Source organism: Mus caroli, chromosome 17 (genome assembly GCF_900094665.2).
Source record: "Mus caroli chromosome 17, CAROLI_EIJ_v1.1, whole genome shotgun sequence".
Classification (NCBI taxonomy): Eukaryota; Metazoa; Chordata; class Mammalia; order Rodentia; family Muridae; genus Mus; species Mus caroli.
In genome coordinates, this window is record NC_034586.1 from 62,193,980 (window position 1) to 62,206,946 (window position 12,967).

Here is a 12,967-nt window from a genome sequence, read left to right on the forward strand (position 1 = left end):
GAAGGGAAGGGAAGGGAAGGGAAGGGAAGGGAAGGGAAGGGAAGGGAAGAAGAAACAAGAAACCCACATCCTTTCAAATGTTTTAGTTTAGGAGTATGTGAGCTTCTGAAGGCTTCTTAGCTGGGTGTGATTATCTCAGAGAAGGAACATGAAGAATCACAAGTGCCCCTCTCTTTTAATGAAGAAGTGATTCAGGGCATAACAAAGCAGAGTCTGCAAAATCTACTCATAATTAAACAACTGATGTCAAGAGACAGACTCTTACAAGGAGTCTCCAGGAAGTTGATCAATACTTTGACACAGGTGCTACAACTTTCCTTGGATGCCATGGGACTAAACAAAGTTGTGTAATTGCATGACTGATAATGGATGAATGAAGTTGATTTATTAGAATTTTTTAATACTGCCAGGCATGGTGGCTTATGCCTTTAATTTCAACAACCAGGAGAAAGAGGCAAAATGGATCACTGAGTTCCAGGTCAGCCTAGTCTACATGACAGAATTCCAGGCTGGCCGGAACTATATCGTAAGACTGTCTCAAAATAAATAAATGAATTTTTAATAACTATTAAAGGTAAAATTTTTCATCAGTTGATTATACTATATAAATAGTGATAATTACTATAAAAGTTATCTGCCCAATATCCATGGTACCAGTTATATCAGGAATAGCCCAATGAAGCTTTTGGCTTTTAATATTCTTTTGCAAGTTCAGTACATTAATAAATGTTAGTAAGGTACAAGTCTCTCCACTCCCAAACCCCCTTAAGAACAAAGTTCATGTATGAGCTAAGGGAGGCAGAAAAGAGAGATGAAAAAGAACCTAGTTCCATCTCACATAACTGAGCTGTATCAACTCTGGACTGACTGCCTGGTCTTCTCGTTGTATTAAATAAGGAAACCCTTGGCCAGGACTGGAGAAGGGCTCAGCAGTGAGGAGCACTTGTCTAGAGGACCTCCTTACCAAAAGCAGGAATTATTGAGTTTGGGGACTCTGATCTTTGAGTCAGATCCTTAAATGATTCCAAGGCTGTCTCTGCAGAGGGGAACCATGAGCAGCAGTAAAAGCACAGTAGAGAAACACTTCCTGCCAGGCACCCAGGCAGACATTTGAGCTGACTAAGGGACCACCCCACAGGAGGTCAGGAGCAGCACAGGAAAGCAGGTACACCTTCAGGCGCTAAAGACAGGCCTGGATGTCCAGCTGAGTGAACACTTAGAAAGGTACAACCTTTTCTTCTTTCCCTGTCTCTTCTTTCAGATGCTGGTCAGAGTAAGTGTACTTTTTCTGGTACTCTGGACTTCTTACTGTTTATGAAGCCCTCCACTACGTGGCTGCTTGTCCACCCTTTGTCTGACCTCCAGGCTGACTTTCCTCCCCCTCACTCCTCTGCTCCCTTCCTCCCAACATCTGCTGAGATCACAGCAATTTAATACAACTGCCCTCAAGCTTAAAGGAAAACTCAAGTAGGAAATAACTGAAGAAGACACCTAACAGTGACCTCTGGCCTGCACAAACACTTGTACACATGTGCATGTTGGTACACATACACATACACACACATACACACACACACACACACACACACACACGCACACTGCCAAAAGTGCCCATGCTCACTGCAGTGGTTTGAGTGAGAATGGCCCCAGAGGCTCATAAATTTGAACAGGGAGTAGCACTGTTTGAAAGAATTAGGAGGTGAGTCCTCATTGGAGGAAGTGAGTCATTAGGGGTGGGTTCTGGAGGGTTTCAAATGCCCATTACAAACTCTCTCTTCTTGATGCTCGAGAATCTAGATCAGAACTCTCAGCTACTTCTCTAGCACCATGTCTGCCAGCCCCAATTAAACGCTTTCGTTTATAAGAGCTGCTATGGTCATGGTGTCTCTTCACAGCACACAACACTGACTCAGACCCACACCCTACACCCATGGCACATATGTGGAAGTCAAAGGACTACATTTAGAGAGTCAGTTCTCTCCTTCCACCATGTAGGTCCCAGTGACAGAACCTAGGTCACAGGCTTGGTGGTTAGCACCCTGAACACATCTGACAGTCCCTGATATGCTAGAGTTTTGAGAATAAAAGAACTATGAAGTAAGCCATTAGACTCATTTGGGAGAATGCTACATATTTTGATGTCATCAGTGAATCAAAAATGTCTAAACTTCTTTGCTGTGACCAAAGGGTAACAAAAAAGCAAAATCTTCTTTTAATGCTTGTTTTACTAAGCAATTTTCATTACTGAAATGAACCCCAAAACTAAGTTCTAAATGCACTAAGGGATTTTTAATAAATATTCAGAATAAGAAAATTGTTCTTTTTTTTTTTTTTTTTTTTTTTTTTTTTTTTTCTCATATTACAAGCCACAGTTTGGATAATAAACAGATACACTTCTGCCACCAGGATAAAACTGAACAGTAGTTCTCTATGAACCAAATATCCAAAAGAGGGGTAGACAGAAAAGCAAAAAGAAATCACCATTATAAATATGGTTAGTTTATCAGAAGGTAAGTTCTTCTACCTGTGTCTGAGTCCCGCTCCTCATTTCTCGATGGGCTGACTGTAAAAGGCAGCTTTCGTTTCATGGATGGTTTCTCTCTCATTTCCTTGCCCATATCACCTCGGTCAATTTTTGAAGTTTTGCTGTAAGATGCAATCTTGTCTTTACTCTAATAAAAAAACAAACAAACATAAAGTAGTATCAATATTAGCTAAACAGTATAGTGTCTTAAATCTCTTTATTATCTGGAATAGAGCAATGGTTTAGAAATCAAGAATAGTTGCTCCTCTTGCAGAGCACCTGGATTCAGGTCCCAGCATCCACACAATACCTCAGAACTGTGTGTTATGTTGTTTCTAGGACCCAATGTCCTCTTCTGATGTACTTGGGCACTGCACACAGTGGTGCCTGCATGTGTACATTTAGAAGATATATGCAGGAAGACAAAACACCTATACATTGTTTTAAAATTTAGACTTTTTAAAACCCTGTTAAGGAATTTTAAAATATAAAAGTACATTATAATCCATTAATGTATTTAATGTGTTAAATACAGAGCCTTCAACAATTAAATGTCGTTTGTGATGGTAAGACTTGGCTGTAGGACATTTTCTTTCTTTTTTCTTTCTTTCTTAATATTTATTTATTTTATTTATATGAGTACACTGTCGCTTTCTTCAGAAACACCTGAAGAGGGTATCGGATGGTTATGAGCTACCATGTGGTTGCTGGGAATTGAACTCAGGACTTTTGGAAGAACAGTAAGTGCTCTTAACTGCTGAGCCATCTCTCCAGCCTGGACATTTTCTTAATGATTGATGTGGGAATGTCCAGCCCATCATGGGTGGTGAAATCTGGTGGTACTGAGTTCTGTAAAAAAGCAAGTTGAGCATGCTTCCTTATAGTCACAAGGAGCAAGCCAGTAAGCAGCATCCCTCGATGGCCTCTGCATCAGTTCCTGCCCTGTGAGATTTTGATGGTAAACTGTAATATAGACCTGTGAGTGAAAGACACCCTTTCCCTCCCCAGGCTGTTTTTGTCAAGATGTTTCATCACAGAAATAGAAATCCTGAATAAGATATCCCTCAACCCTCTGTTGTTTTTTGTTGTTGTTGTTGTTTTGTTTTTGTTTTTTGGTAAGGCAAGGCTTCACTATGTAGCCCAGGCTGGCCCCAAACTCACAGTCTACCTTTTACTGCAGCCTCCCAAGTACTTTGATGACAGGTGTTAGCTACCACATCTGGCCTAATTGTAACATCTTTTTCCAAACTACTGCACATGCTTCCACTTTTGCTCAATAACAGAAAAACTTAAATAATACTATAGTATCTTGAATATAACAAAATCATCTATCTAAATATAACTAGACATATTACAATGAATAAACACATAAAGGAGGGGGGAGGGGAGATAAAGGGAAGGGAAAGGGGGGAGAGGAACCAGAGAGTCAGAGAGAAAAAAAAGCAATAATCATTGGAACTGAGCTTAAATATAAAAAAAAAAGACTATTATTTCTAATCAAAAACTTTAAAGCCTAGAATAATATACAATTTTCCTAGAAACACACATCACTAAAAACTGGGCAATGAAGCTGAGTACAGTGGCAAGCACCTCTAATCCTAGCACTCAGGAGGCAGAGGCAAGTGGCCTGGACATCAGAGTTCAGGGCTGGCCTGGTCCACAGTGCTCTAAGACAGCCAGTGCTACACACAACACAGAAAGCCTGTCTCACAACAATGCAACAACAAAGTAGAATGAGGCAGAGAGAAAGCTTGCATCTACCTTGACCACACAAGACAGTAATATATAGTCAGGATTTGTCTCAGCAGGTGACAGTGTTGTCACTGAGGCTGATGACCCATATGTGACATGGATATGTAGGAGAGAAATGATCCACAAGTTGTCCTCTGACCTCTACACACAGTGACAAACATGCACACTGAGAAATGTTCTAAAACAACAACAAAAGAAAAGATGGCACCCATCACATGATATCTTCACAAGAAAATTCAAGGAACAGGTATTTCCTGTTCTATACAAACAATATAACAACAAAAATAAAACGAAGATCTACCCAACCCATTTTACAGGTCTAAAATAAATCTGATATTTAAAAAGCCCAAGACAGAAAATTGTAGATGGAGAAAATAAAAAAATCTTAAATTTTTCAAATCAAATTTAATATCATCAGAAAATAACATTCTGCAGGGGGTGGGGAGGGGAGCTAGAAAGATGGCTCAGCAGTTAAGTGCACTGACTGCAGACTGGAGAGATGGTTCAGTGCACTGCCTGCTCTTCCAGGGATCCTGAGTTCAATTCCCAGCAACCACATGGTGGCTCACAACCATCTGTAATGGGATCCGATGCCCTCTTCTGGTGTGTCTGAAGGCAGTGACAGTGTACTCATAAACATAAAATAAATAAATCTTTAAAAAAATAAAATCCTTCTGGCTGGGCATGGTGGTGTTTGCTTTTGATTCTAGCCCTTGGGAGGCAGAGGTAGGCAGATCTCAGAGTTCTAGGCTCTGATCTACAGAGCCAGTTCTAGGATAGACAGGGCTGCAGAGAAACCCTGTCTTGAAAAACAAAACAAAACAAAGCATTCTGGGGCTGGAGAGGCAGACAGCTCAGCAGTTACAAGCATGACTACAGTTCTTCCAGAGGACCCTAGTCTAAGTTTTAAATTCACACATGGCAGCTTGTAATTCCAGCTCCAGGCTATCTAACACCCTTTTCTGGCCTCCAAGGACACTTCCATACATACACAAACATGCATACATTCACATGAATAAAAAATTCAAGTATTTTTTTAAACAAATTAACAAAACATAATTTACCCAGACAATGCAAAGGTAGACAGAGTCCATTATTAGAAACCCTCTACTTAGCTGTTAAGAGCAGGCACTACTTGGGCAGAAGATCTGGGTTTGGCTTGTAACTGTCTGTGCCTTCAGCTCTAGAAGATCTAGGACTGCTGTTCCTAGACTCTGAGGGCACCTGCACTCACATGTGCATTTACACACACATCTGACATCTATGTTACACTTTTATGATGTTAGGAGTCTTTTGTGTGCGGTACCTTTCTTCCATATGGTCTCTCCACCATACTGCTGTCACTGTCAGAATTTTCACTCTGAACTGGTTTTGTGAACCCAGATTTGGGCATTTTATAGCTGTTCAGCTAGCTGCTTCTTTTAACAGTCTTCTCATCCTGGATCTGTAAGAACAGATATACAAGCATTATTTGTATATGCATACAATACAATATGTTTATATGCCACAATTAATACAATCAGTTTCTTGATTTCTATAATTTTTTTCCAGAAAAGACAATCTATGTTTTCACTTATCAATCTATGTTTTTATTAAAGTTCTCTTATGTAAGTCTACTCAGCTTGTCAATGGAAAAAGACTGACTTCAGTCCCTCCATCTAACGACTACTATTGTCTACAGCTTTCTACAGATCCACAGCAGCAGCAGAGGAGAGCAAAGGGTCCTCTCTCCAGCATGGATCCAGAGGTGGGAGCTTCAAACAGGTCTCTCCTCAGACTCAACCCTTGCCATGTGTCCTTCCTTCCCTGCACTCTTAGCTTGTGACTTTAGCAAGCTATTTGCTCTGGCTAATTTATGCTGGGCTACAACAATCACTTTACCCACAGTTCTCCTCCTCTCCTACTCTGCAAGCTACGTTTAACAAGGGCCTCTCAGAAGCTTATGCTTATAACACACTTGGACTTGAGAGATGCAGCAAAAATTCTCAGCAAGTTTCACATACAAAAGCGGAAGCTGTGAGGCTAAACTGCTTCGTTCACTGATTATCTAATGGCCACATGAAGCTATTTAAATAAACAAAAATTAGACAAAAATGCAGTAGCCATTACATGAAACAATATGGGTATACATTTATATTCTCCTGGGAAGGCACCATTGTACAGCACTGACCTAGACTAACCTTCCTGGCCAAGAAGAGCATTACACACAGACTGAGAATCCATTTCTGACGAGCGAGCTTACTTTCAAACACTCTTATGCAGTCCATTTCCAGTAAGTTTTAAGTCACCTGCCATTCCAGTGCCAACGTGAACTCAAAACGCCAAACACGGGTAGTATTAGCAGTATGCTAAACTCTCCAAATTGTCTGTCCTATTGGTGTTTGAAATTTTATTTGGTTTTGATAAGGGGTAAAGGGGTAAAAATACCTTCAATGAATTGAAATATAACAAAAATATAGTAAATGGATCTGTATAGATCCAATTAAAATATAATTGGTTCCTAGCCCAGTGTAAATTACAATCAGTAAAGGTAACCATCATACAAACTATAGTATAAAAACAGATATTAAAAGCATACTAGATAAAGTGGAGTATTTAAACAAATAAACAAACAAACAAACAAAATGCCACTAGGGATGGGTGAATGGCTCAGCAGGTCCAAGCACATACAGCCAAGCCTGACAAACCCTAGAACCCAGGAGCTCAAACCCTGGAACCCATATGTGGCAGAGAGAACTACTCCACAAGCTGCCCTTGTGACTCTACATGTATGCTGCGATACACACATACAAACATGTACACAAACACACCACTGGCCACCCGCTCACATGCAAGCGTGCACATACATACACACAAAAATGAGGGTGTGGTTTTTTTAATGCCAGTAAAAGTGGCTGGGGATGTAGTTACAGCCTCTGCCTAGCATATATTAGGTTCTACAACTCAACCACAGCAAACCAAAACAACAACAACAAAGAAAAACAATTAGTTCATGGTTCAAATCTTTCCTTTTATAGAAGATAAAAACAAGTTGAAGGAAATAAACTCTCCATGGGTTTTTCAGCATCACACGTAAGAATCAGAGTGGGTCTTGAGACCATTCAACTGCTTAGGTACTATTATATAAATAGAAGCATTCAAAGCCAAGACTTTCCTCAGAGCTGGCTATCAGTAATGCTTACAGAGTTACAATCACAAGTCACAGAAAAATAACAGACATCAACATAGCGAGGCTATGTAAACAAAACACCATCTCTTTTGTAGATGGAATCAAGTCAAGTTATTAGTGACCTAAAGAAGTATCGTGGGGGCTGGTGAGATGGCTCAGTGGGTAAGAGCACCCGACTGCTCTTCCGAAGGTCCAGAGTTCAAATCCCAGCAACCACATGGTGGCTCACAACCATCCGTAACTAGATCTGGCGCCCTCTTCTGGAGTGTGTGAAGACAGCTACAGTGTACTTACATGTAATAAATAAATAAATCTTAAAAAAAAAAAAAAGAGGTGTGGCTTAAAAAAAAAAAAAAAGTATCATGAATGTTTTTTGAAAAACAATTCCTGGCCATTGTTGTTATATTAAAGGAATGTGTGTTAGACAAGTTTACATATTATCTTAAAAGACCTTTACTTAGAAAAAATTAGCAAAGACATAAGGAAAATCACAATACATTCCAAAAATATTAAATGTTTAATACATAAAAATTTAATATAAATCATAGCCACTAGAATAACCAGCAAACTATACAAAGAGATATATAAAAAGCACATTATATAATGAATAGTTTAAGATACACAAATAACCCAATAAAAGGCAGAAAAAGAATGACTGAGAAATGCTAACAAGGTTAAATAAGAAACCAGAGCTGGCCGCCTAGGCCAGAGGATGAAGGTGCTTGCTGCCTAGTAGCATCCTGAGTTTGATTCACAGAACCCACAGGGTAGACAGAAACAACTCCCAAAAGTTATTCTCTGACTACCTCATGTGCACTGTGTGGTATGAGTGCACAAACCCATATACATATACACAATAAAACAATTTTCAAATTAAACAAATCTAATAGGCAACAAAATAAAAGATTTAGTTCATGGTCTCAATCTCTCAGTCAAATGACAGGTGTACTGGTTGGCTTTGTATGTCAACTTGACACAAGTTGGAGTCATCAGTTGAGAAAATGCCTCCATGAGATCCAGCTGTCAGGCATTTTCTCAATTAGTGATCAATGGGGGCAGGCCCCACCCATGGTGGGTGGTGCCTTCTCTGGGTTCTGTAAGAAAGCAAGCTGAGTAAGCCAAGGGAAGCAAGCCAATAAGCAGCACACTCCATGGCCTCTGCATCAGCTCCTGCCTCCAGGTTCCTGCTTGCTTGAGTTCCTATCCTGACTTCCTCCAATGATAGATTCTGATCTGGAAGTGCAAGCAAAATTAACCCTTCCCTCCTCAACTTGCTTTTTGCTCAGTGTTCCACTCCAGCAATAAAAATCCTAAAACAACAGACTAGAAGGATGGGTTAAAGACAAACTCTTCCTAATTTGTTGCTTTTAAGAAACATGTCTCACTAGGAAAGGAGTGCGCTACCTTACATGAAAGATGGAAAGGGTATTCCAAGTGAATGGAGCTATAAAACAGAGATGCCACTATTCTAATGTGACAAATACAGACTTCAAACCAGAGCTAATAGCAAGAAATAAAGAAGGTCACTTTATGCCAGGTAGTGGTGGCGCACACCTTTAATCCCAGCACTTGGGAGGCGGAGGCAGGCAGATTTTTTAATTTGAGGCCAGCCTGCTCTACAGAGTGAGTTCCAGGACAGCCAGGGCTACACAGAGAAACCCTGTCTTGAAAAACAAACAAACAACAAACAAAAAGGTCGCTTTACACTGATTAATGAACAATCCATCAATTCCTGGAAAGAAACTGTTGGCAAAGACTGACAAAGACTGCAGTGCTGGGAAGAGGCCACAGGCCCAGGCTCTGGGCTAGCCGGGGTACCCTAAACCTGTGTTCCTGGGTCATGGTCAATCAAAATGGCTCCAGAATAAAACTATACCTTATTCCCTTTAAGGTAAGAGCTGTGTTTTCTGCATTGACAACAAGGACATTACAATTCTAAGCATATATGCCACCAAACACAAGTGCACCCAATCCATAAAACAAATACTACAAGACACAAGCCAGCATTTTATTAATCAGATATATTATAAAATCAGATTGACCCCGCACAGTAACAGTAGCTGACTTCAACACATTGCTTGAAATAATTATCAGGTCATCCCAGAAAAGAAATAAGCAAAAGAAACGTTTGGATTAAATTAGGTCGGAAACCAATGGATTTGAGATGTCTACAGAACGTTTCCCCCTTGGCCTGGTATAAGCATGCTAACCTGAGTTTGGAGATAGGAAGTAAGTGACTTCCCTAAACGCTGTCTTCTGACTTCCACCGTGGGTCACTGAATAAATCAATTTACCCCAAGACTATATAATATACATCTCTCTGCAGCCCTCAGAACTTTCTCTAGAAGAGAACAGCAACAGTGTACTCACATACATAAAATAAATCTTCAAAAAAGAATTAAAAACCAAGAAAAAAAATGTTAGTCTTCCTCAAAATGTGCGTTGCTCATGAACACTTGTGTACACACACATAGAGAGACACACACACTTTTTTTTTAGATTTACATGAGTATTTTGCCTGCACGTAAGGCTGTATACCACGTACATGACTGGTGCCTGCTGAGGTCAGAAGAGGGAGTCAAATCCCCTGAACTGAAGTTTGGGTTGGTTGTGAGCTAGATAGAATATGAGTGCTAGAAACGGAGCCTGGATCATCTAAAAGAGCAACAAGTTTTAAACCAGTACCCATTTCTGCAGTGTCAACAACTTAGAAGAAAAAAAACCAGCATTCACAATGATAAAGTGAACATCCAGAGATCCAAATGCAACATACAAAAATCAGTAATGTTAATACATCACATAGATTTAAGGACAGAAACCACATGGGTAGATACAGAAAAAGCTTTTGACAAAATCCAAAAAAGTCCTAAAGGAACTAGCAGAAGGACACTGAATAGCCAATCTATCAGCCTTAAGCAGCAAGAGCAATGACGGAGAAGTGCTGGACATACCACATTTGCTGACCTCACACATACCAGCTGCATGTGTATAAACAGTAAGTGCATACTGTAAGGCACAAAGCCAAGCATGTACACTATGGAACAGAAGATGAACAAACCCAAGCCATACAGCCAATCAGTTTCCAACAAAGATGTCAAAAAGACACACTGGTATTATGTGACAAAAACAAACAGCTTCTTCAACAAATGGTCCTCAGAATGTCATCCTACATACACCAGTTCAAGACGAGCTGAAGACCTCATGTAAGACTTGAAACTGTAAGAGCAAAAACATCAACATAGAGGTACTGGCCAGGCAGTGGTGCATCCCTTAATCCTAGCAACAGTCAGGAAGACGAGGTAGGCAGGGATCTCTGAAAGGCCAGCGTGGGCTACACAAGCAAGTTCCAGTCCAGCCGAGACCGCAAAGTGACTTTGTCTAAAAAAAAAAAAAACACAAAAAGATAACGGCACACAAGATCTTTCTGAGGACAATATTGCAAGTAATAACTAGATGATAAATGAGATTGCATAATATTAAAACCTGCACAGCAAAGAAAACCATCAGTAGAGGAACAGTCAGTCAACAAAAAAGATAAAAGTATAATTACCAGAGTACAGGGAGTGAGCAAAACAAGTAGGCTCGGTGACAGCTGCACTTCAGGTTCCAGTAACAAAGTTTTAAAAATGAATTAAAATTACTTAAAGAAGCAATTAGCATTTATTCACTGCATTTAATCTATTAGTAGAAATAATCAAACAAGAGGCCAGAGAAGAGGCCCAGTGGTTAAGAGCACACACCATGCTTCTAGGGAACCCAAGTTTGGTTTCCAGTATCCATCCATGTCAGGCCACTCAAAACCATGTAAAACTCCAGTTCCAATGCCTCTGGCCTCCGTGGGGACCAATACTCATGTGCATGTCTCCACACTGACAAAAACATATACAATTAAAGATAAACTCTATGTACACATATATAGTTTCATTGGAAACATTGCCATCTACCCTTTGGAGGTAAGTTCCTTTTGCTGAAAAATATCACACTGCTTAGACACAGGACCCAGGGGACCTCAGCTGGATGTGATCTGAGGAAGCCTTGTCCCTGAGGACTGCTTCTCATGGTACTAGAAGGTGCCATGGCAAGGGAGGGAGGCAATTATTATTCCTACCCCACTATGATGCCTCTGCACCACATGGACCAGCATGGTGTGATAACTATGGGGGTGCAGTAGTGACATGCATACCTTGGTTTGAAACCACCAGCTTTCTACTTGGATGTAGGGACTCCTCAACAAGAGGGAAACCATATCTGGTACTGAAAACCTAGCCAACTACCCAGAGCTGCTGGAGTCATGGATCTTGGAGTATACCCACCACTTTACTAAACAGCATGATAGCTAGCTATAATCTAAATGTTTAGCCTTATAGCCAATTCATAAATGAAGTTCTCATCCCTCAGCAAAGCAGCTTATGTTTGAAACAGACAAGGACCACTACAGAAAACACAACCAATCAAAACGTAGAACAAGAGACTGTATGATACCAGTCTCAACTGCTAAGACTGCACAAATTCTATACCTAAAGCTCAGAGATCACTGCAGAAAAGCAAAGGCTGGAAGGCCCAAAGGGACAGGAAGTTCGCCCTGAGAGTGCGTCTCCTAGAAAGATCAGAGGCCAGGTGTTACAGCCACCTTTCTTTTCTTTCTTTTTTGAGACTTTTTTATTTTTAATTTATTTTTTACACTCCATATTCCATTCCCCCATCCACACTCCGATGGCTCCATATCCCACACCTCCTCCCCTCCCCTCCCCACCCGGTCTCCACGTGGATGGGAGTGCTCCCACCCCGCACTGCACCTGACCTCTAAACACCCTGGGGCCTCCAGTCTCATGAGGGTTAAGTGCATCATCTCTGAATGAACATAGACCCAGAAGTCCTCTACTGTATGTGTGTTGGAGGCTTCATATCAGCTGGTGTATGCTGTCTGGTTGGTGGTCCAGTGTTTGAGAGATCTCGGGGGTCCAGATTAATTGACACTGCTGGTCCTCCTGCAGGATTGCCCTTCTCCTCGGCTTCTTTCAGCTTCCCTAATTCAACAACAGGGGTCAGCTGCTCCTGTCCATTGGTTGGGTGCAAACATCTGCATCTGACTCTTTATGCTGCTTGTTGGGTCTTTTCGGAGGGCAGTCATGATAGGTCCCTTTTTGTGAGAGCTCCATAGCCTCAGTAATAGTGTCAAGCCTTGGGCCCTCCCCTTGCGCTGGATTCCACTAGATCAAAACCTCAGATGACAACACATGTTGGAGAGGATGTGGAGAAAGAGGACCAATTCTCCATTGCTAGTGGAATTGCAAGCTGGTACAACGACTTGGGAAATCAGTTTGGTGGTTCCTCAGAAAATTGGACATAGTACTCCTGAGGACCCAGCTATACCACTCCTGAGCATATACCCAAAAGATGCTCCAACTTGTAATAAGGACACATTCTCCACTATGTTCATAGCAGCCTTATTTATAATAGCCAGAAGCTGGAAAGAACCCAGATGTCCCTCAACAGAGGAATGGATACAGAAAGTGTGGTAC

At 40.9% G+C, this 12,967-nt stretch overlaps 1 protein-coding gene across 3 annotated transcripts in view; it reads right to left on the reverse strand.

Annotated features, from left to right (window-relative positions):
• Positions 1-12,967, reverse strand: part of Ankrd12 (ankyrin repeat domain 12) — a 102,133-nt gene that overhangs the window by 71,390 nt on the left and 17,776 nt on the right. For all 3 annotated transcript variants that reach the window (XM_021185699.2, XM_021185702.2, XM_029471306.1), the window contains exons 2-3: positions 5,583-5,720; positions 2,525-2,672 (exon numbers count right to left, since the gene is read on the reverse strand). In XM_021185699.2, the coding sequence (XP_021041358.1) occupies positions 2,525-2,672; positions 5,583-5,669 (235 nt within the window). In that variant the 5' untranslated portion in view covers positions 5,670-5,720. The remainder of the gene's footprint in view (positions 1-2,524; positions 2,673-5,582; positions 5,721-12,967) is intronic.